The following is a 22,665-nucleotide window of genomic DNA, read 5'->3' on the forward strand; positions in this document are numbered from 1 at the left end:
ATCTATCAGTTACGTAGACAAGTAAAAGCATAAAGTGTTCATCAATTCCCTTCCTGTTTTTGTCATGAAAGAGCTGCATTCTGTCTGTATTTTAACTTGTTTTAGTAAGAAGAAAAATTCTTTGTCATGTTTAGATCTTTATATCTTCATTCCTTTGTTTATTTGACTTGTGTGGGGATGATAAACATCATCAAAGTGAAGGAGTTACAGCAGAATTTTACTGATTTGTGTAGGTATGTCCTGAACAGAGTTCTGTTTTTTCAATCTGTGCATATTCGTCCCTATCAAGTGCATTCATATAGAAAAACCATTTGTTAGTGCAAAACATTTCTCATACCCATGTTAATGTACATACTTACTACTACTACTACTACTACAACACTGAAATACACTTCACCACATTAAAATCAATGTTTCAAGGCTACTACAGAGTGGTGGGCAGCTCTTGCTGGTATGCCCTATTGAGCAACTTGTAAGGGGGGCAAACACCTCCCACTGTCAGCTCACACTGTTTTGGGGCGGGAGCAGGAATCGAACCTCCGATCTTGGAATATTGGACGACCCGCTCTACTGCCTGCTCTACCACTGAGCCACTGCCGCCCCAAATGTCACAGTATCTCAGACCAAAAACCTCTAATGGTAACGTGTATTTGATAATTACACTGGTGAATAGAAATTACAGTGTTAATTACACTGGTGAATTACACAACTGAATAGAAAAAAATCTGTGATTGAAGACAAAACCTGAATGATGACAGGATGCTGTCATAACAGTAAGATGTCTCTTCTAGTTGATTTTTCACTTGGTTGTTGATGAAAGAAATGCAGTTTGGTTTTTTGTCCAAATATTACTCTTAAGTAAAAAAAAAAGTAGTTATTGTTTGCAAAGTCTAGTGTAACAATAGAGTTGGGAGGTTTCTTGTTCTCATTATCTAGTTGTGACTGAGTTACGCTATAGATTTTTTGATGTTTGAACTTAATTGCGTAGAAGCAATGAAGTCTATTTAATCACAAGCATATATCCATTTTTATTTAATTTTTCAAATGGGCTTCTTGTTATTCCCTCTTTACATTGTGTCTGCTGGAAAGCTACTATCTTGCTCAGCTGCTGCCAAGTTCATTTCTGAGCAGCAGATTGGATTTTTCAGCAGTCACTTCCTGCATGTGCTCAGAGCAGACAGACCAACGCAGGAGGTTTACCTGGGGATTTTAAGGTCTTATATCTGCGACAGCTGTACCTGTTATTCACTGCTCACAGATTTCCATGCCCATAAATGTTTTAGTCCTTTCAGCATTATTGAAGATCCTCATACCCCTGTCAGGAGACTGATGGAAAACTTTTGACAAAACGTTTGTCTCATCAACCACTGAGTACCCCGAAGGTGGGCTGGTGCTTAATGTTTTCACACCAGCCTTATTTCTATTGGTACAGCCCTATTTAAACTCAGAGATTGTGCTTGTTTACCACATAGCTGGCACAATACTTTTTTTGAATCATTAGTCTGAATTTATACCCATTAATGAACCAGGACGATATGATGTGTTTCTCTAGAAGAAAGCACGTGTTTTTATGCTGTTGAGAATGCGTTAAAATCTTTTTCATTCATGTATTTGCAAGGAGCCATGAACAACATTAAACATTATCTCAAGGCAAATTTTTATCTGGAGTCCTGTGATCGGCTTGTATTAAAACATCCACACAGCAATATCAAATGGCTGAATAAAATTGCAAAAAATATTTAGAATCAGTTACAGATTAAAAAATAGTGTCATGTTCTCAGGTATCAGAAGATTTTTTAACATTCTACAGTGATGATTCTGAAGAGTTTTTTTATCCAAAAGATTGGATTTTTTTATAGAAAGCATCAAACGGTCTAATAACCATTTATCTGGATTACCACTGTGCATTGGTTTTAGAGGAAAACATTTTGTCTTAATAATATTTAAATTTAGACGTTGAGCCATTCATTGATCCTTTCCATAACTGTAATTAGTTTCTCAGTTGCTAACTCATACATAAAACTGCATCAGTGTGCTGCTGTGCATCAGTGTAGATTAACAGATATACCCCGTGACATCGATGTTGAAGCTCTTAAATGAACAGACCAAACAATAAGGGGTTGAATATTAATCTTTGTGGAATCCTTGTTTCACACTTCACTTGGTTAGACTGCACATCATTTACTTTGAATCACTTGGTCTTTTGCAATAAGTATAACATTCATGTCACTGCTCCAGATGATAAAATAAACGTAGAAAATTTAATCATGAGAGCAGCATGATTAACTGAAAACCAGAGCTTTATGCAAATGCATAACTGCATCACAAACTACTCTTCTTTTATCTATTTGTATTTTGATCTTAAATTCTTTGATTACATTTTATTTTAAGTTTTTCTAAATTCAACCAGTGGGATATTTGTTTTTGTATTTAACTGCTATTTATATGGAGAATTTTCACAGAGTTTAATGGCAATTGAAGGGTATAATTTTGACGGATTGGCAACATTAGTATAAATTATTATAAAATTCTATACAGCAGTTAAACAATTATGATAATATGAAATATTAAATACATGTTTACAAGTGCATAGTGCACTTGATAGTTTTTCAGAAAACATTTTTCCTGTCACTCCTCTCATTGAAAGTCGTTTTTTTCCGGTGTCACAGGGTAGTATGGGTAGTATTGCTTGCATCGCCTGGAAAGGTGACACCTTGGTGCTTGGGGACGTTGATGGCAATCTCAACTTCTGGGACCTTAAAGCTCGTTTATCCAGGTAACATACTTCACAATCTCTGATGTGTCAAATAATACAACCTAAAATTCTTAGAATTGCTAAGATTTGTGCTGACCTGGTTCTGATCATTCTTGATACTTGGGGTGTATGTAAACGTGGGAAATGGAACAGGTATTGATTAACTGTGAAGTGTGAATTAAAATGGCAAATGCTGTTGTTGGTGCTTCAGGGGAATACCAACACATCGTGGCTGGGTGAAGAAGATCCGCTTCGCCCCAGGGAAGGGCAACCAAAAGCTTCTGGTCATGTACACAGATGGAGCAGAGGTCTGGGACACCAAAGAGGTGAGCCTGCTTTAGTAGAGGTTTGCTGTCATTGTGAAAAATTTAATTGAGCCCCTATAACACATTAGCAATTCCCAGCATGGATCAAATGACAAGTCTTCATCATTCACATAAAATAATTTGCAATGGTCTACAGTTTTCAGTATAGCAGGGGTTTACATTTTAACAGATTTAGTGTGGGAGAATTAATAGGTTTCCCTGGCACTGTAATCACTGGAGCACAACAGTGTGTTGGTGTGGATTTAACTACTGTCCTCTCTTGAACTAATGCTGCAGTAATAGTCTATCCACTGTAATTGTTTGCCTTTATTAAAGAATCATAAAAGTTCACCGTATAAGCACAAGTAAACAAGTCTTAGAAAAAAATTCGTACAAAAACTCATCTGTAATAAATTACATGATTCCGATTCCTTGCTGCATGCATCCTAGTTCCCTCTTTATCCTCATTTGCTAAAGATGTGATCTCACAGAAAGTCTCTGTACAATCTGTTAAATTTCATCCCAGGATTATTCTGCCTATTTTGTTCAACATTTATACTTGTACACCTTAGAGAGTATCCTCACCAACAGTGTCATTGTAATGCAGTAGCTGCTTTCTAACCAACAGGAAGACTTTGTAGAGGGTGATAAAAAGGACTAAAATGTCACTGGCACACAGCTCCCCTCCATCAACTGGAAGTGCTGTCTGTTACAGGCAGGCAACCCTGTTTTTGTCTGTACCCACGTCATAATGGTTGTTTGTTTACACAGAGGAAATTTGTCCACAAAATTAAAAGGCAGATGCATACAGACACAGATAAATGCCTTGGTGTACACAACATGGGGTAAATGCTGGGGGTAGAGAGTCCCTCTGGAGCATTATTGTCTGGATATGTTTTGTTGAGGGAGGTGAAATAAGAAGCAGTGTGCAGTCCCCAGCTGTAAAAGCAGACAACAGATGGATCCAACTGTGGAGCGAAATGAGGAGCAGCTACATGTTGAAGTGAAGGAGAGGCAGAGACAATGAGAAAAGTTAACTCTGGTGACAGCTTGGTTACACTGATTCCTATACAGCTGTATGAAAGTCAACGTTTGGAGAACACCCCCTGAAAGGGTTCTGTCAACTGAGCCTTGCATTCTCAAAGCTACAACACTCTGGTGATCTGGCTTTAATGAAACCCAAAATCACCATGTATTAGATTTTTTTTTCCTTTTTTAATTTATCTGGGAAAGTAGTTAATCTCTGTTCCTGTTGATTTTTTTTTATTTAGAAGTATGATCCATTTAGGATTTGTGTGGTTTTCATTTTTTCTTGCAGGTCCAAATGGTCAGCAGCATGCGGATCGGTCGCAACGTAAACTACCGCATCTTAGACATAGACTGGTGTACTTCAGACAAAGTCGTTCTGGCCTCTGATGACGGCTGTATCCGAGTGCTGGAGATGGCCATGAAGTCTGCCAGCTACCGCATGGATGAGCAAGACTTGACAGGTGAATCAAATAATGAATAGTGTGAAGTGTTAACCTTAAGAAAATACACATGAAGTGAAGTAGTTTGTACATGATGACTCCCACCCATTCCCAACTGCTGGAACACTGAACAGGGTTAGCCTTAAGAAGTTGGAAGAAAGGAATGAACGAAGAACTATTTCATTATAAATTCCCTGCCTTTCAACATACTAACATGACCATTGTACTTGACATAATTCTAATCATGATGGGACTAACATAGATGTCCTGATGCTTTCAGATCCAGTGTGGTGTCCTTACCTTCTGGTACCCCGAGCTGCTCTCACTCTCAAGGCTTTCCTTCAGCTCCAGCCATGGTCAGGAACCTTTACCATGGACATCACTCAAGTGTAAGACTCATCTTAATGAAATCACCAGTGCTAGGAGCACTTTTATTTCTTTGTATCATGCATTGTACCCAGCTAACACAGGATGTCTTTGGCCTACTCTGCTAAAGTTGCAAGTTTTGTTTTCTTCACGTGTCTGTGTAATGGGATCTAATACGCATCAGTAAAGGAAACTTTAACTGTAGTAACATTTTGTTTCTGAATATATGAAGAACCTCATGATGAGAGGAAAAGAAAAGAAGACAGAATAAGACAATAATGAATAAATGGAGAGAGACAGAGAGAGAGAGATTGCCACATATAAAACTCCTGGATTTGCACCCTAATCTGAATTAGGGTGAACTTGTTCTCATTTGATGTGGAGCTGACTTTTCTTCAGTTGAAATTGTAATCCAGAATTAGTAATGGGTTGGTGTTTGAATCTTTGCCACTGGTCTACCCCCCTCACTGACTATTTTCTACCATATCTTAAGCTGCCCAAAATGCCAAAAAATCACAAAATTCAATATCAAATTGTACGTGTTATGCCAACATGTCACCTGTCAAAAATCCAAGCACTCAGTTTGCTGTCTTCATAAAAATGATTTTCTACTTGTCAGCAGTGCGGAGGGAGAGCCAGATGATGCCAACCTGAAAGAGATCTACCTTTGTTTTCCCTTTTCAGACAGCTTCTTCAATGGTCATGATATAATTTTACAGCCAGTGACCTGAGTCCTCATTGTAACTTTTCTTACTCTAATTAAACATTTACAGCAGACTTTTCAGAAGACAGGGAGCTTTATTACCTGACCTCATCATTAACATTAGATTAGAGTTTTCTTTTATTGCCTGACACTACGGTCGATTTCTCTCAGCCTCCCATTTGAGATCAGGCCAGGTTTAATTTTAGGGGAACGTGAGTGGAGCCTTTTGACTGGGTTTGATCCCTCTGTTTCAGAGACTACAATGAGAAGGATGAGATAAAAGGCCTGATCCAGGAGCAGCTCAACTCCTTGTCAAAGTGAGTTCTCACACTTTCTGATAGCATGATTGTTCAATAAGATTCAAATTAGAATGTTAATATCGTGATGTAAAAAGCCAGAAATCAGATGTTGGTCGACATATGTTTCGGTACTTGAGGCTTGCAATGAGTCCTGAGTACTGTAGAGTTGGCATCATCTAGATTTTCAACTTGTAAATGTTTCAGTTCTTAATTAAACTTTAGTCCAGTTATTTGAGGAGCGTGTCAAAACAGCTTATTAACAGCATGCATATTAAAAGAAAACAGTACAAAGCAGCATAAATTAAATGTACCATCCGTTATTAATTAGCCCTTCGTATATTTGTCTCATATACTGGAATCGCCAGTATTAAGCCACTGGCTTAACGACAGTTAACAGGCTGCCAGTTTTCGTAATGTGTGAACTTTTATGTACAAAATAATATAGAATTCAGCTAAAAATGGGATACTTTACAAAAATTTGGTCAAGTACAACTTGTTTCCTATCTCCCTGTTTAGAATAGAAGAAGAAGAAGAAGAAGTATAATTTATTTATCCCGCAAGGGAAATTACATAGTCACTCAGGTTAGTATAGTATACAGGCCCCCTGAATAAGACAACATTTAATTTTTACTTACCTGTTTACGGCAAGTTGCTGACACCAGTGCAAAGCCTCCGATTGTATGCTCATTGCTTTGTATGCCATGGAAGCGAGGAGTTTTGTCTTGTTGGTTGTGCAACGTCCCATGCATGAAATATGTTTCGCAAATGGTGATGCTCTGTGCCAACCTGGCTTTATATCAGGACAAAATAAAGCCAGACTTGGGGTCTGCTTTGTGTGTTCCCATCCAAGTGAAATTTATTTAGGAAACAAATTATTATGATTGAATTAAATTTAGGAACCATTTCCAATTCGAAACCAGTTTTCAATGCCCAACACGTTCTCAGATCCTTTTGTTGTTTTAGACACAGAGCGTGTTGTCTGTGTCTAAACAGACAAGAGGAATCTCACGTAACAGACACACATGGCTTGCTTTGTTTGAGAAGTGTAAGCGCCTGACGATGTTCTGACTGTCTGGTTGTGATTGGCTCCCCAGTGATATGAAGAGTGTGCTGCAGGATCCAGAGCTCAGCCTGCTTCAGCGCTGCCTCCTAGTGTCACGGTGAGTTCAAGACCAGCATAGAGTTACCAGTGTTTACCAGTACCATAGTGGGATCACCATGACGACATATTGTATGTGCAACAAAATTCCAACTAAAACAAAATATTAAGGCTAAAATATAAAACTTCTGTTGACTGAAGCAGAGCAAGCACATGTAGTATGACATATCACAACCTCACACGGCCTGCCTGAAGAAACCTCTATTAATGGCTTCATGGTGGCCTGTGGTGATCTGTGAGGTCAAGCAAACATTAAGTCTGAACAGTCATATGTCATATCTGTAGCTGCTCTTCACCAAGCCCAGCTCTGTGGCAGGCAAATTATTTGACTCCTGTCCTTCAGGATGTAGACATTAAAGTCATAACAGGAACTGTAAATGAAATGTAATGCACAGCACACTGAAATGCTACCGAGCCAGAGTAGAACCTCCAGCACGCTCCTGCCTGCATCATAGACCACAGACAGGACACACTGAGTGACCAAAGAGGTCGTCACCATCACATCACTGAGACACACCATTCACTGTCACTGTGAAAGCAACGCTGACCAATCAGATGCCTGAGAAGTGCCAGAGACTGGTCATTATCCACAAATAGAACTTAATGTGTAGTGTAGTTCATTTAATCTAGTGTTTCCAACTTTACCTCTGTCTCAGGCAGTACTGATTTTTGTGGTTAAAAGCATTGAGTGTGTCTGATATAGCTTTGAGAGGCTTTGCGTGGGTTTCCTTTTGTGATATCGCTGTTGCTACAATGTAACTCGAAGCACAGCTGCTCTGCATCAGGCCGGGCATAACTGTCATTGGTTCAAGACATGCAGCTGGACGTTGACTCACAGGATTGTCTTGCCCCTTCTGGTTACAAAAAAATGTGTGCCTCTTGGCCAGCATAGTTTTTTCCTTCAATGTTTTCTAATTATTTTCTAAATTATTTTCTCTTGAAGTACCAACACTTTTGTACTTGCTTGTTTTAACGGTTAAAAAGACTCTAAATGAGGTGTTTATTTGTTGATTACATGAATGATGCCTGATTTTTTTGATATCGCAGTAAAACAAAGGACAAATAAAGATGCATGTTTGTAAACCGGCAAAAACACAGTTTAATTAAGTCTAATTATCTATTATTAACCATTTATTTTAATTTGTATGTTTTGGGATTGTGCACTTTCATTGAATGTCTTTAGTAAATACTAGCGAATAAGAAAATATTATTCATAAACTTATTTACTTTGTGACTGTACTGTTAATTACTGCTGCCGTTCGATAAGACATGTTATCTGAACATTAGACACTTTTTACTACTGTGGTGTCGATACAGGGAATCAGAATTCATGAAATTGAAGTGATATCCAACCCTAACATTATCCAAAACAGTATGTGTTCCATTTGCACTCGACTCTATTTGTTTATGTCTTTCTTCATGTTTGTATATATCTTTAGGTCGCAGATTGGATCTCTTTGTTATCATAACTGAAGTGGGTTTTCAGTAGAACTATTTGTCAGCCTTGTTGTTCACTGCTGATATGATTCAACAGAGCAGCTGATAATCAAATGGATCAGGAGTGATTTCTCTGCAGAGATCTGCCTTAATGCTAGACTTGAATAGTCATTTAGGTTTTCATAGCTGGTGTGTGTTATTATAAGGCATTAACATTTCACTTGCAACGTTTTTAATATAATTGGAAAGAGCTAAATCAGATGATGTCATATTGTGAGTCGAATCATTTTGTTTTATAACAGTCAAATGATCTCTCAAGGAAAAAATAAATGCCGTTATTAGCATTTAGCATTTTATTTCACGCATAAAGAACATGACTCTAGGCTCTGTGTCAGCAGCTCTGATCTCATATCTGCCTTATTTCAAACTTCCCCCTGGGCACTGAAAAACATAGAATGGTCATTCTCAGTGGAAATGTGATATGCCACCCACATTGTTTCTAAATCCACGATTAACCTGGGAAATCGTCAGGACCCTTGTTGTTAGGCAAAACGAGTTCACGGTTATGTTTCTCCCAGTTTTCGAATCATTGATAATGCTGAGGTAACCTAGCAACAGCTGTGTGCCTGTGCAGACGTGGTAAAAGGATGTTGGAAAGTAAAGGCAGAAGGAATTAAATGAGGGGTTGAGGGAAGCTGGCTGAAAGAGGAAAAGCGTGGGCTGCAATGTTAGAGGTCATTTGTAAGCAAACTGTTAGAACAACCGAGTTGTTGATATATGGAATTAAAGTAATTACACCAGAGAGAGCGTCATCCGCTCTGGGCCCTGCTGATCAGTTGTGGTAAACCACAGGCTGTTCGGGGATGAGTCCGATCTTCACTTCTGGACGGTGACATCCCACTACCTGCAGTCATTTGCCCAGGCTCGTCAGCTCACCGCCTCCACTGCAGAGGGACAGGCCCGGAATGAAGGAGCCCAGCTATCAGCTCAGAACCACCTGGACATCTGTCATGACGTCCTGTGTGAGAGCTCCTACTTTCAGGTCGGTGAACCAGGAGGAACAGTGTTTGTTTTAACAGAGATAAATCTAACAGTCAACATTAAAAAGATTCTCTTGGCTTCCTCAGTTCCGACCAAACACAAAGAGTCCCTCAGTCATCCACAGTGTCAGCAGCATTCCAATATTAATAACACTGTATCTGCTTTACTGTCCAACTAAGTCCCGGTCTCATGACACACACTTTTAAGTCTTTAAGGTCAAATCGATCTTTACATCACCTTCGCTATGTTTAATTCCCCCCAATGTTTCCTCTCAGAGATTGAAGCCCACAAGAGTATAGGCTTAATTAAAAACAAATCCCTCTCTTGTTTGTTCCTGTCATCGCTCAGATTAATGGGTCTCACTGACAACACCCCTGCAATCGTCCTTTTTCTTTTCTTTCACCCACTCTGCCCGGTTTGTTCTGAGTATCTGCAAGTATTTATGACTGTGACTCACAGAAGGGTACAACACAAAGTATCGCACACAAACAGATACACAAGCACAATAAAACAAATCTGCTATGCTGCTATGTCATCTCATTCCACAATTCCCTTCTCTAGTCCTTTAAAAAAAAAAAAGATCTCTTATTCTTTGAAATTCATATGGATGTTTTTGTGTTTCTTGGCTGTCATTTGCACAGTGAAAAAAATCTCTGATCGTGAAACATGTAATGAAGCTATGAATGTGTGTGGAGGGAAAATCACAAAAGGCAGCCTGGGAGACTGGCACAAAGAAAACTTCTGAATGTCTAAAAGAGATTTTTAATAACACACTTTGTCTCTCTACAACGAATTTCTGTAATAGTCCTCATTACTCTTCAACAGAAACTTTTCTCTTTGTATAATCATTATACCACACTTTCCATCTGTATCCCACCCACACACATACATTTACCCGTGGACCATTATGTAAATAAATGATTGACTGAAGTGAGCTGACGTGTAGTTTTGTCAATCAACAGAAGTTCCAGCTGGATCGGGTTCACCTGCAGGAGGTAAAGCGCTCCAGTTATGAACACACCAAGAAATGTGCTGACCAGCTCCTCCTGCTGGGTCAAGTAAGTATAACTCTGTGTATAACACCATAACACACAAGGAGGCGAGGAGCCTACAGTTACTTTTTGCATAAAATTAGATCAGAGGCCTGGTCTTCAACTAAGTGTGATATATTTTGTGCTTTATCAATATGAATCTTTTTACACTGGAGGATGTGCCACTTTTGCACTTTTTAGCAGTGCAAATGTCTGATACAACCTACAGCCTTCATCTCTCTTACACAAACACATGCTAACAGCTTGACATGCCCAGCATATTGACTTCATGGTAGCTGGATTAACCGGTGCTATGGAGCCTAATTAAGCAAGATAATCAATAATTACCACCTCTGTCCGCCCTTGGCTTGTCAGCCTGGGAAGATTGGAGCCACCTCTTTTTTTTCAATGTCACCACTCTCCCTGTCATCACCGGCTGCAATCAGCCCTCTGTGAGTTGAAGGGGCAATCCTCCAAGGAGTCTGACTTGTCCCCAGTATCAGATGTTATCGTCATGAGATGGAAAGCGCAATAACAAGAATGACTTCTCATCCTTCCTCACACAGTGGTTACTTTCCAGGATCGCTAATGGCTCGTTCGTCTCTGCTGCATCACCTTACATTCTCATCTCTTTGTTGCCCTCAGACGGACCGAGCAGTGCAGTTACTGTTAGAGACGAGTGCTGACAACCCCAGCTATTACTGCGATTCACTCAAGGCTTGCCTAGTGACCACCATCACCTCCTCAGGACCCTCACAGTCCACCATCAAACTGGTGGCCACCAACATGATTGCCAATGGAAAGCTAGCAGGTGGTTAACTTTATTTCTGATTGCATGTAGCGGTGGTCTCTGCTCTAGTTCAATGTCTGCATCCTTGAAATGTTCTTAAATAATTGTTTTTCTGGTTGTCAAATGAACTAACACGTTTAATTAATAGACATGTTTTTAAAGGATTTGCAGCCATTTGTCTTGTGTTATTTTCCCTCCCCCGTGTTGGCAGCAGCCTCAAAACAACATGTTTTTGGCTAAAACCCAGCGTTTCACACAGTAATTACGAGAGCGTTTCACATTATTGTCTAATAGGATGAAAGATGACATTTTATATCCACAAGATCAGGGGTCATCTTCATTGTGGTATCATAATGTACTCCACAAGCTCTTTTATGGCCATTACTCAACAACGCAGCTCAGGAACTAAAAGGAACTTGTGAACAGATGTCACGTTTGGTGAGATACTTAAGTAGAAACACTAACGTTTGGTGCCCAGACTAAAACTGTGCTGATTGTACCACTTTTCTGTGCTGCTGATTGGAAGTGAAACATCCACGTTTCATGACTCATAGCTTCTTTGGAGAAACTTTGATTTTTAAAGCCCTGTAGTTCACCTCAGGCTCAGCAGTCAATGATAATGAGGTTAACGCTTTTTTTTTAAATTTCCAAACTCATTTAGACTTAACGTCTGGAATTGAATATAACTTATATTCAATGCATATTGCTTAGAGACTGCTGTTCCTGTCATTTTAAAAAACACATCAAGGCAGAGTCGTAATAGTTCATCATTTCCTTATCTCACGCCTATTTACGGGTTGTGTTCTTTTCCTGTCTGCCAGAGGGAGTACAGCTGCTGTGTTTGATTGACAAGGCAGCTGATGCTTGCCGCTACTTGCAGACCTACGGAGAGTGGAATCGCGCCGCATGGCTGGCTAAGGTAAATCAATGTGATGCTGTCCATCAGCAGGAAGCGTCAGCTGCGGCTTCTTGTTTGAATAGGTGGATAGTGTCGGCATCTTTGAATAAATGCTTGTTCAAACTTGTTTTTTTATACACATTTTCTATTTGTATTATTAAAATTAATAAAGTGGTAGTCACATTGATTGAGCAAAGATTTGAACATGTAGTTGTTCAGATTCCATTTATAACAATTATCCAGCGACTGATGTTTTATTGATTCTGAACTTTTTTTAATGATGCGCTTTCCCTCCTTGGAGCTACATGTCAAGTTCCTACCCTAACCCTCCTACATATGGCTCATCATTACTTATTAATTACATTCTGCTGTAATTTGCTGCAACTCACCAAGAGGGGACTAGTGAAGCAGTCTGAAATGAATAGCTTGCATTTAAAAAAAACAACATATCAAACACACTGTGTGTGTGTGTTGAGAGAGAGAGAGAGAGAGAGAGAGAGAGAGAGAGAGAGAGAGAGAGAAAATCCTATGTCTTTCATTACAATTTGAGCAAACACAAAACCCCTCTAGCTTCGCTGCTGTAAGTCATACACCTGGGGGGGAGTCAGCTGAAGATCATTTAGAGCTGCTCATCACTCCCACGCAGTCTGTCCTTTATAAGTCCACACTCCAAAAACGCTTTAGAAGCAGTTGCCTTTGCAGTACCTTTGATATTGTATCCATTTCCAGGTGCGCCTGAGCCCAGCAGAGAGTTCAGATGTGCTGAAGCGTTGGGCAGAGCACCTTTGCTCCCCACAGGTCAACCACAAGTCCAAAGCCATCCTGGTGCTCTTGTCTCTGGGCTGCTTCTACAAAGTGGGAGAGATGCTCCACAGGTGAGATCCTGGACCGATGCTGATCTGAACTCACTGCATAAAGTTAGACATTAAATTATGAGAGTTAGATTTAGGTCTTGAAAAGTGTTAAGATGGCAAAAAATAAAACACACTGTCTTGCGTTAATTCCACCCACAGTTGAAAACTTATATATTAAAAAATATTCATTCTCACAATGTTTTCTTCAAAATGAAACTCTTTACTTCTCCATCAATTGTTTCAGATTTTAAATGTCTGTACCCTGGGGCGTTTGTCTGCTTGACCTTAACCTCCTCCTCCACACACCTCTCTTCATCCATACTTAATAGTCTTTCTAAATATTCTTCTGAATATTCTGAAGAACAAATCAGACTATGGTATGGCCAGGCCATGTTGCATCAGTATTTATTTGATAGTTTAGCTTGTATTCTGAGAGATCTCCAAGCTAAGAAAAGCTTGTTTAGAGAATTAGAATCGCATTAATGCAACAGGATGACATACCGTTAGAAACACAGACATCAGAGTAGGAAACAAAGCTGGATTCTGACTTGAGCGCTCACCGCCTTTTTATTTTCTCTTCCTTACTCAATATCCCCGGCAGCATGAGGCAATTTGATCGTGCCGCCCTCTTCATCGAAGCCTGTCTGAAGTGTGGGGTGATGGAGGCCAACGATTCATCCAATATCCTTTTTTAAAGCCCATTTCTGCAGACTAAGGGCCATTTTTTACCAGTTACAATCAACCAAGATTATTATAGGCTCAGTAGAGCACATCATGCTGCATTTCATCCATCATTTTTCTTCTGTTAACAGGCTGAGTAGGATGTTCTCCCCAGAAACAAACTCTAGCTCCTCCTGGAGGATCACAAACTCCAGACAACATAGATTTGATCAGTCTAGTATGTTCTGGGTGTCCAGAAGGTGTCACCAATGGGCGTCCTCACCTGATATCAGACCATCTAAATGACCTCCATGTAATACAGAGGTTCAGTGGCTTTAGTCCAAACTGCCTCCTGATTGCTGAGCTCCATATCTCATCTGCGAAGCTCAGCCCAGTTGCTGATACAGAAAGCTCATTTCAACCACCCATTCTTTTGGTCACCTCCATCCCCCACCCCCACCCTAAAAGCTTCTGATAATAGTTGGAAAAGAGCTTTGCTTTCCTCTGAGCTCCCTCTTCATCACGTCGTCTGATGCAGTCCTTTTGTTATTGTTAACATTGTCCCAGAGCACCTGTAGGTCCCTGAACAAGACCAAACATATTTAATCCTCTTTGCTTGAGGTAGCAGCACATCCCCATCCTGAGGTAACTGCCCACCATTTCTCCAGCAGGGAACCGTTCCCTCAATTTTTTTTTACACTGTGAAGCACCTGCTGAAGGTTATAGACCAGCAAACAATGGAACCAAGTCAACTGTAAAGAGCAGAGATGTCGTTCCTGGGAGGTTGATGCATGTTGATCCATATGGACACGTGTAGGTCTTCTGGTTTTTCTGCATTTCAAATCCTTAGGGAAATTCAATTGTTTTTTGTTTTTTGTTTTTTTGTTTTTTACAGGGAATTCCATCCAACCATCCTCTAGAAGGACAAAATGAGACGATGTTTCTCCCCATAAATATTTTGAAGGCATATAGCAAGAAGGATTTAAATATCCGATTTATGTTGAAACCATTTTAGAGAAACAACCCACCATTATTACGTTCCTTGAGGCGATAGTATGTGTCTGATCCATCTAGTAATAATAGTACTGTATTGTGCAACGGTGCTCCTGATTTCAGTCAGCTTTGCCCATTGTGAAGTTTTGTGATTGTGATGATAGAAAGTCACAAAAGCCACAAAAAAAAAACATTTGGACAGATGTGTAATTTCTATCATTCTCTAACTCATGAACTGTTCAGAAGCTCCCAGCTAATAATGTGGAATCATCAGCATTCATTATTTTCTCGGCACCTATTTATTCACGTTAGGCGTTTAATTCGTCACCTGCTTGAATGTTGCATTAATCAGCCTCACTGACTAGACATGATTGCTGTTTTAAAGTGATTATGTGGTGTTCTTTTACATTTTTAATACCGAGTAATGTAGTACTTTATCTGCTCCGACAGCTGCAGATTGTGTTGTTAAATGAAAGCATCATTTTGACTGATGAGAACAGAGTGCTGACTCATCGTGCTTCTTTATCAAACAAGTTCTCCTTGACCTGCTTCTACATAAACTAATCGAGGCTGCGTTTTTGGACTACGCCCGACTGCTGCGCTCTCTGGGCCTGAGGGAAGGAGCGGCGCTTTGGGCATCACGTGCCGGCAGCGCTGGGGAGCAGCTGATGGAGGAGCTGTTCCAGGGAGAGGGAGGTGTGCCAGAGTCCATTCTTGGTAAAGAAGAACTGGAGCTCAGTCGTGAGAGCTCAGAATGATCTTGAAGACGGGAGGTTTGGATCCACACCAGTTTAAACCTAGAGTTGTCCATTGTGTCCAGCTTCACTAAAGTTGCCCTATAGTGTAAGAACTCTGTGAACATCCAGGGGAATTATCATCACTTCCTGGTGAAGAGTTCATGTAAGAACTGTGGGAAGTTGTCAGTTTGTCACTGGAGTCTATTGTGTTTGTGGCTGTAACAACATTTCTTAAATGTTTAGTATGACCACTGTTTGTGTACATATGAGTAAGCATGTAACAACAACAAAAGAAACACACTTTTCCTGATTCTCCCAACCATGAAAGCTTCTTAAATTAACTTTTTTATGTCAACTTTTATTTTGTGTGCCTGTATTAAATGTGTTGAAGTAATGTCGGAGGTCTACACATTTAACTTGCCTTTTTGTTCCTGAGATTAAATGTGGAAGAACGGCTCTCAAAAAAATGTGTTAATTGTTTAATTTTAAAAATATGTGTTTATTATAAAGAACCTCTATTACTACTCCATGACTGAATACCAAAATACTTTTTTTTGCACTAGTAATTTAACAGAAAATGCTAAACGGTTGAATTTGCCCCCCCACACACACACACACACAAGAAACGAACGTCCTGAACGATACCATTTAATTAGCCTTGTAGGGATGAGTAGAGTTAAACAGAAGCAGGGTCTTAATCCATTCTATAAATCAGGTCTGGATTTTTTTTTTTTTTCTACTTTTTATCCCTCGTGAGGATACATTGCTCCTCTGTATTCTTGGATGTTTATATCTAAAATAGGTGTGATTTTTACAGCATATGTTGTAACAAGTTTTAATCTGATCCCTCAGGGAGTCGCCAAGCCTCACATGCAGTTTAGGAAATGGCTAAGACTTCCTACCATATATGTCCAGCTGCACATTGGATTATCTCCCTATAGAAATAAAAATCCACTTCTCATTATGGTCACGTGTTTCAATGTCAACTTCACTGAATTAATAGTGAATTAACTTGACACGTTTAGTTGTCCTGAAACAAGACAGTAACTCCATCCACCAGACCTTTGTTGGTGTCTTTGTGATTCATAAACATGTTGCTGCCATTCTTTGTTACTTCTCGCCCCTAGCCAGCGTCACTATGGCAACCCAGGCCTATTTTAGGGGACTCTATGTCTTTCTGTACATCCATTTCAAAGAGCTCCACTGATTTACAGTAGGGTCTCTTCAAGAGCCAGCATAGTGAGCAGATAATCACCTTTAGCTGTTGTGGATTTTCCTCCAGTGATGTCACGCAGTATTGTGAAAGCAGCGTGTGTTGTGCTGCCCCCTTAATACCAGGAGATTGTCGAACACTCAAAGTGTAGCCCTTTTCCAATGTCCGTTAAGTTTCTAGTCTTTGTTTACACATTGGTCCTAATGATATAACATAAATATCATAAGAGAAAAATATGTATGTATATATGAATGGCAATAAAAAGAATATCATTAGCTATTATGTTTCAGTGTGCTGTTTCTAAAGGTGACACAAGGGGGCGCTCTTACCTCATTAGGAGGCCTATTGGTTTAGACTCTTTCATGCTCACAGGCCAGAAGACCTTTTATACCAAAAACTCTTCACATATCTCCAACTTTATTCAATTAACAAACTGCCCGAAAAGCAAATCAGCATCTGCATGAGTTGCTTCCGCAATTAATTATATCTTTTCTTCTCAGGAGGATGGCCAACAGCTGCCTTCAGCGCATTGCCCAGGTCTAACCGTTTTCACTCCTTTGTCCGTGTCTGATTTATTCACTGACATGTTTTTTTTTCTGTTTCCTCTCTCTGCCGTGTAAAGCAGAGAAGACAAATCGTCTGAAACAGAAGGCCACACAAATGTCTTGATTGTGTTCCTTTAATGGCTTAATGAATAACTGCCGGTGAGCCGGTCCAGGCGTTAGGGCCAGGCCATCAGTATGCAGAGCCCTGCAACAGGATTTTTATCCTGTCCTAATTCTTATGCATTTGACTGCCACCCAGTGAGCCAAATTGCTCTGATAACTACCTCCATCCATCCAGCTATCCTTACTTGTCACTTACCTTTCTCACCTTATATCTACTTAATCTCTCTTTTTTCAATGTGTCCCTGTTCTACCACCTAAAAGAAAGCAGGCAAACACCCTGCCAGTTGCCAGCTCATCATCTTGCGGCACCACACCTCCCCTAATTTCCTGGATGCCTTGTTTGCATCTGCTGCTTGGATTTCACCCGTCAATGCCCCCCCTTCGTCTTGGAATAAGATTCAAAGTGGTGTCAGAAACACAAGATTAAGTGTGCTTGGATCCAGAGCTGGAGGGAACACTTAAGTTCATTTAGCAGATGGAAATCTCTGGCGTAAGTGCGGAATTAACAATTAGATCCAAACAAATTGTTTTTGGTAGGTTTTCCATGATGCATTCGTCATCATCTTTGGAAGGTAACCATTGAATAGACCTCAGTGTGCAGCAAACAGGGGCAGTAAAGTTTGAAGGGCAACGACAGTTAACAGGAAAAGGAACATTCATCAAAAGTTCACCCTGAAAAGCCAATAACTTGAACATAAACTAAATTATCAATGGTGTTTTCCTCGCTGTGTGTCTGGACAGAAATTCAATGAGATATTGTGAAGTTGAGTTGTGCGCTTTCTGAGTTTCTTGTAGTTTAATAACTTTGCAGTAGCAGCAGTTAAGCTATGCCTATCATTTTCTCTTACCGCTTCATCCGTATGCGCAGGTTACGGGGAGGCTGGAGCCTATCCCAGCTGTCTTAGGTCGTGAGGCCAGTGCACCGCAGAGCCACACAGAGACACAGACATCCACACATACACACACATACACACACATACCTACAGGCAATTTGGAACGGCCAATTAACCTGAAGTACATGTTTTAGGGGGTGGGAGGAAGCCGGAGAGCCCGGAGAGAACCCACGCAGACACGAGGAGAACATGCAAACTCGGACGCGAGTTTGTATGTGCTGTGCAGCGCTACCCACTGCACCACTGCGCCGCTGCTTTTTAACAGTCCCAACTAAATAATAGTGTAACTCTAGAAGTACATAACAGTATTATAGACTATTTTACCCCGCTAGTGACGTCACAGTCCAGGTGTGATTGTAGGTTTTCTAGCCTCAAATAGCCTCAAAGTTTGCATTTTATTTGCAGGTCATTCTGGACACATCAGAATATGATCTGGATCTTAATAAATGTTTACATTTTTTTGACCTTTCAGCAAGAGTTTTGATACTCTTGCTGAAAGGACTGATTCAGCTAAGTATCAAAACTGGCATATCTTTAAATATTGCTGAGCTTAACCCTGAAGAAATCATTCTTGTTGGTCTTCATTCTAATTGATGTGTCTCACCTTTATTTTAAAGTTCTTTCTCCTTCTCCACATCACTGTAATTCTCATTTTTTCGTAACATATTTATATTTTTTTGGTCCCAGTTAACTTCACAGGGAACCTGATCTACACATGTAGGTCACAGTTATACTACCAAAATAACTGTCGTCATGTCATTTTGCCCACATCTGGGGGGGGGGGGATCACATGGCAACAAGCCCAATCTCATCTGAAATCTGTAGACAGCACCTCAGACTAGTTGAAATCCTTTCCTCGCCTCCTTTCAACTCCAGCTCTTGGTTTTGCCGGCTGTTTACCTCAATGCCTGCAGGCTCTTGGTGGCTGCCCTGCACTACCAGGGGCCCCTGCTGTGGGCTCTTGGTGATGTTTATGTTGAAGATATTCAGGTCCCCAACTTTATCTGATTCTATTTAGATGAATGTCAGTGTTCAGTCGACCATGGCCTCACCTCACCACAACACCACACTGCTCCCATTTAAAGAAAACATAATTGAGACTGAGTAAAGTGGAACACAAGGACCTGGACAGGGGCAGCTTAGAACAACAGGATCTCTGGAACATTACCACACGATGACAAGCTCTTATCGAGCACCTTAAAATGACTCTGTGGACAGGATAATCTCTATAAAAAGCTCCTGCCATCTCCAAAACAGCTCTTTTGTGGCTTCTACACGAGCATGTTGCAGCCAGCACAGTCAAATACAAAAGCGGCATCAATGAGCGCATTGTGTCGGGAGAGAGGTGTTGCCTCTGTCGTTCACTCCAGTGTGGTCTGCGGCTCCTGCACAGGCTCCAACACGATTCAACACTACTAATCTCCAGAGGGTGATCAGGGTGATCTAGGGCCTGTGTGAGAAAAAGACTAATGATTTGCTATCAAGGATAAGATGAGCGCAGAGGTCGGGATGTGCAAACTTTATTGAACTGGCAGTGCCGCTGCACTGATGGAAAATTTTAAACTTGGAGAAGGATTATCTGGTGATATTTAGGGCATGTTTAACTGGAAATCCTCGCTGCAATGTCAACAAGCTGGATAGACATGGATGACAGATGTCTTCCCCAGCTATTGTTGACAAAGCTTGAAACCACATCCAGCCTGAGTGTGCTCTTATGTAAATAACAAAAACACCCTGCAGAGAGAGATCTTAATAATAACTACAAGGGGAATTAATAGCTACTTAAAAATAAGGTGGCGAGATTGAAAGACAGAAGAAAGTCAAATGAACAAACTTAACTGAACTAGACAGTACACATCGGAGCACAACTATTATATCAGTCAATTTTTATTTGTAGAGCCCTTAATCACATCCGCAGACATTTGAAGTGCTTTTACTTTATATGAAGACACAAAAATAATCAATAATACTGCATCTGTAGTACTCTTTCACAAAAATAATCAAGAGAAGCAGAAATCTAGGCTATGCCTCCAGTGTGTGTGTGTGTTTGTGTTCTATAAGGCCACAGGGTAATAGAGATGCCATGGATGCCCCTACTACAGTGAGGCCCTCTCTGGGCTAATTGCCACTGCACTTTGGGAGATTAGAGCAGGAATGATTATGAAGGAAATGGCCTCTTATAAGCTGCTGTACGATCAGCCTGCAGAAACGGGGGGTGTTCCCTTTCATAGGTGAACAGTGGGCAGTCAGTGGAGGATGTAAAGGATACCTGTCCGGCAGCTGACCCATTTCCTGTTTTGTTGGTGTGTACCTGTGCATGTATTTCTGTGTGAGCTCCGTTTCTGTACCTACTGATCCAGGGTCAGCTCCCCTGGCCTCTACATTGTGAGTACAGGCGTCGTCCAGCTCTGTGTGGGTCTCTGATGGAGCTGTGTGTTTTTATTTCTAGTCAAGCGGTGTATGTGTTTCCTCTGTGCGCAGCCCGACCAGACACAGTGGGACAGTGTGTGAGAGTGGGGCCGTGGGGAACGCTGGAGGCCCAGGAGCACTGGACGGTCTTTGCTGCGACCCACACAGGCCTTGGCTCCTGAGGATCAGCACACGCTGCACAGCCTGGAGAGAAGCAATCCAGTCTGAATCCTCCTCTTATGGTGTTCAAATGAAAACTTCAGTTGCGCCGCCGAGCTCAGATGGCGATCAATCACTATATACATATATTTACAAGAGACCGCGCTCGGTTTTTTCAGTTCATTCTATAAACTCCAATGCAAACCAGAGGACTTACGAATAGATTTAAGAGTATAGCATCTGAAGCCACAGACATTCAACATGTCACAAAGATGCTGTTTACAGATGCTGGAAGTAAAAAGCGTGGAGTCACTGTTAAATCTTCATCTACAGACAAATTCATGAACATTTAAGTTGTAGCACGCTCAGATTGTCTGCATTAGTTATCTATTAAGTACGTAAGCACATGAATCATTGGACGACCCTCTATACCACTGAGCCACAGTCACCCCAAAAAGGCGTTAGTTTCGCGTTCGACTTCCAAACTTTGTTCAACTTCTAAGACAAAAAAAATTCTGAATTTTTTGGTCGAATTCAGATTTGTTCGACGTCTAAAGCGTTTGAAAACCAAGCTTTGCTTGTACTTGTTTGTAGAGGACTGATATCATGATTTTGATTCCACTAGGGGGCAGCAGATATCTGGAGAACAAATGTGTGACGTGTCCTGTCTCACCTCTGAAGCCACACTCCAGTTCAGAGTTGAAAGTCTTGAACCAGTTTCTAAATGTCCTGCAAACAGACTAAATATTAGAATATCTTGTACCGTTGATGCATTTAAATAGGATGACAAAATGTCAAAAATCTACAAACTGACTCAAATCCCTTGCGTCCATTCTACATTTAAGTCTTCAAAAATCATTTCACAACATTGTCCTTATAAATAAAAGATGTCGCGCGCATTGAGTCTCACGTCGTTTAATTTGTCTCATTAATTCACATTCTTTGACATGTTGACAGATTTTCTCCAGAGGATGCTAACTAGGCTCCAGAATCTGTGTCTGAATCTGTCTGAAAAGAGTCGCATTCCAGCGTGTTGGCTGTTTGCTTCCCGTTGGCTGAGACGTGTGTGTGTTGTTGGGTCATACCGTAACACAGACGGCCACAAGTAAGGAGGCCCATTTCATGATAGCTGACTGTGTGCACGACGGCGCCTTGTTCCCTCTATCACCAAGACAATCTGACACCAGCGCTGCTGCGTGTTTTCCTAATCTGACAATCTGCATTGCAGCTATTCCTTGTTGCCACTCCTCACGTAGTTCTGCAGGAACACCTCTGCTCAGGTGTGCCAAACTGACTCTTTGTAATATCAGAGTTCACCGCCACTCCCGGCTGATGTCTTTGAGGGGGAGGTTTATGATTGATATCTGATGTAATACGGCTGGGATAAAAGTTAGTGTACTGGAACTGTATTACATCAGACTAGACAGAAGTTGTAAGATGGAGAGAAGAAAGAATGAAGCAGGAGGGAGGGACTGCAGGGGTAAAGTGATGAGGAGACGGAGGAGGGAGCGACACAGGGTGATGGAAGAAGAAGAAAAAAGGGTGACTGAGGGAGGGGCTGGATGCTGATGATGTTCAGTTGGAGTTATGTAGATGTAATTCTTTCTGATGGGTCGGTCAAACTGTCTGCTCAATGCTGAGGCACTGACTGTTGGTGAGTGTGCACATACAGGCGCAACCAGCATGCTGTGTGTGTTTGCGTTGGTGTCTGTGAATGTCTGTTAGGGCCCCTTATGCAAACTGGCGAGGCTCATGAAAGGGGGAACAAAGAGGAGATTTTCTTCTATAAGTTGTAAGGGCCGTCCTGCAGAGGAAAGAGAGATGGA

The 22,665-nt window shown here is 40.9% G+C and overlaps 1 protein-coding gene across 3 annotated transcripts in view; it reads left to right on the plus strand.

Moving 5' to 3' along the window:
* wdr11 (WD repeat domain 11) overlaps positions 1-16,979 on the plus strand; it is a 60,352-nt gene extending 43,373 nt beyond the window's left edge. For 2 of the 3 annotated variants that reach the window (XM_068327349.1, XM_068327350.1), the window contains exons 17-29: positions 2,670-2,776; positions 2,967-3,081; positions 4,379-4,550; positions 4,810-4,918; positions 5,853-5,915; positions 6,992-7,057; positions 9,346-9,535; positions 10,497-10,592; positions 11,211-11,376; positions 12,177-12,274; positions 12,983-13,128; positions 13,709-13,788; positions 15,316-16,979. In XM_068327349.1, coding sequence (XP_068183450.1) covers positions 2,670-2,776; positions 2,967-3,081; positions 4,379-4,550; positions 4,810-4,918; positions 5,853-5,915; positions 6,992-7,057; positions 9,346-9,535; positions 10,497-10,592; positions 11,211-11,376; positions 12,177-12,274; positions 12,983-13,128; positions 13,709-13,788; positions 15,316-15,518 — 1,611 coding nt within the window. In that variant the 3' untranslated portion in view covers positions 15,519-16,979. Of the gene's footprint in view, positions 1-2,669; positions 2,777-2,966; positions 3,082-4,378; positions 4,551-4,809; positions 4,919-5,852; positions 5,916-6,991; positions 7,058-9,345; positions 9,536-10,496; positions 10,593-11,210; positions 11,377-12,176; positions 12,275-12,982; positions 13,129-13,708; positions 13,789-15,294 lie in introns of all 3 variants that reach the window. The other variant, XM_068327351.1, reaches the window with a different exon arrangement.
* The last annotated feature ends 5,686 nt before the right edge of the window (positions 16,980-22,665 follow it).

This window comes from Antennarius striatus, chromosome 11 (assembly GCF_040054535.1).
Source record: "Antennarius striatus isolate MH-2024 chromosome 11, ASM4005453v1, whole genome shotgun sequence".
Taxonomy (NCBI): Eukaryota; Metazoa; Chordata; class Actinopteri; order Lophiiformes; family Antennariidae; genus Antennarius; species Antennarius striatus.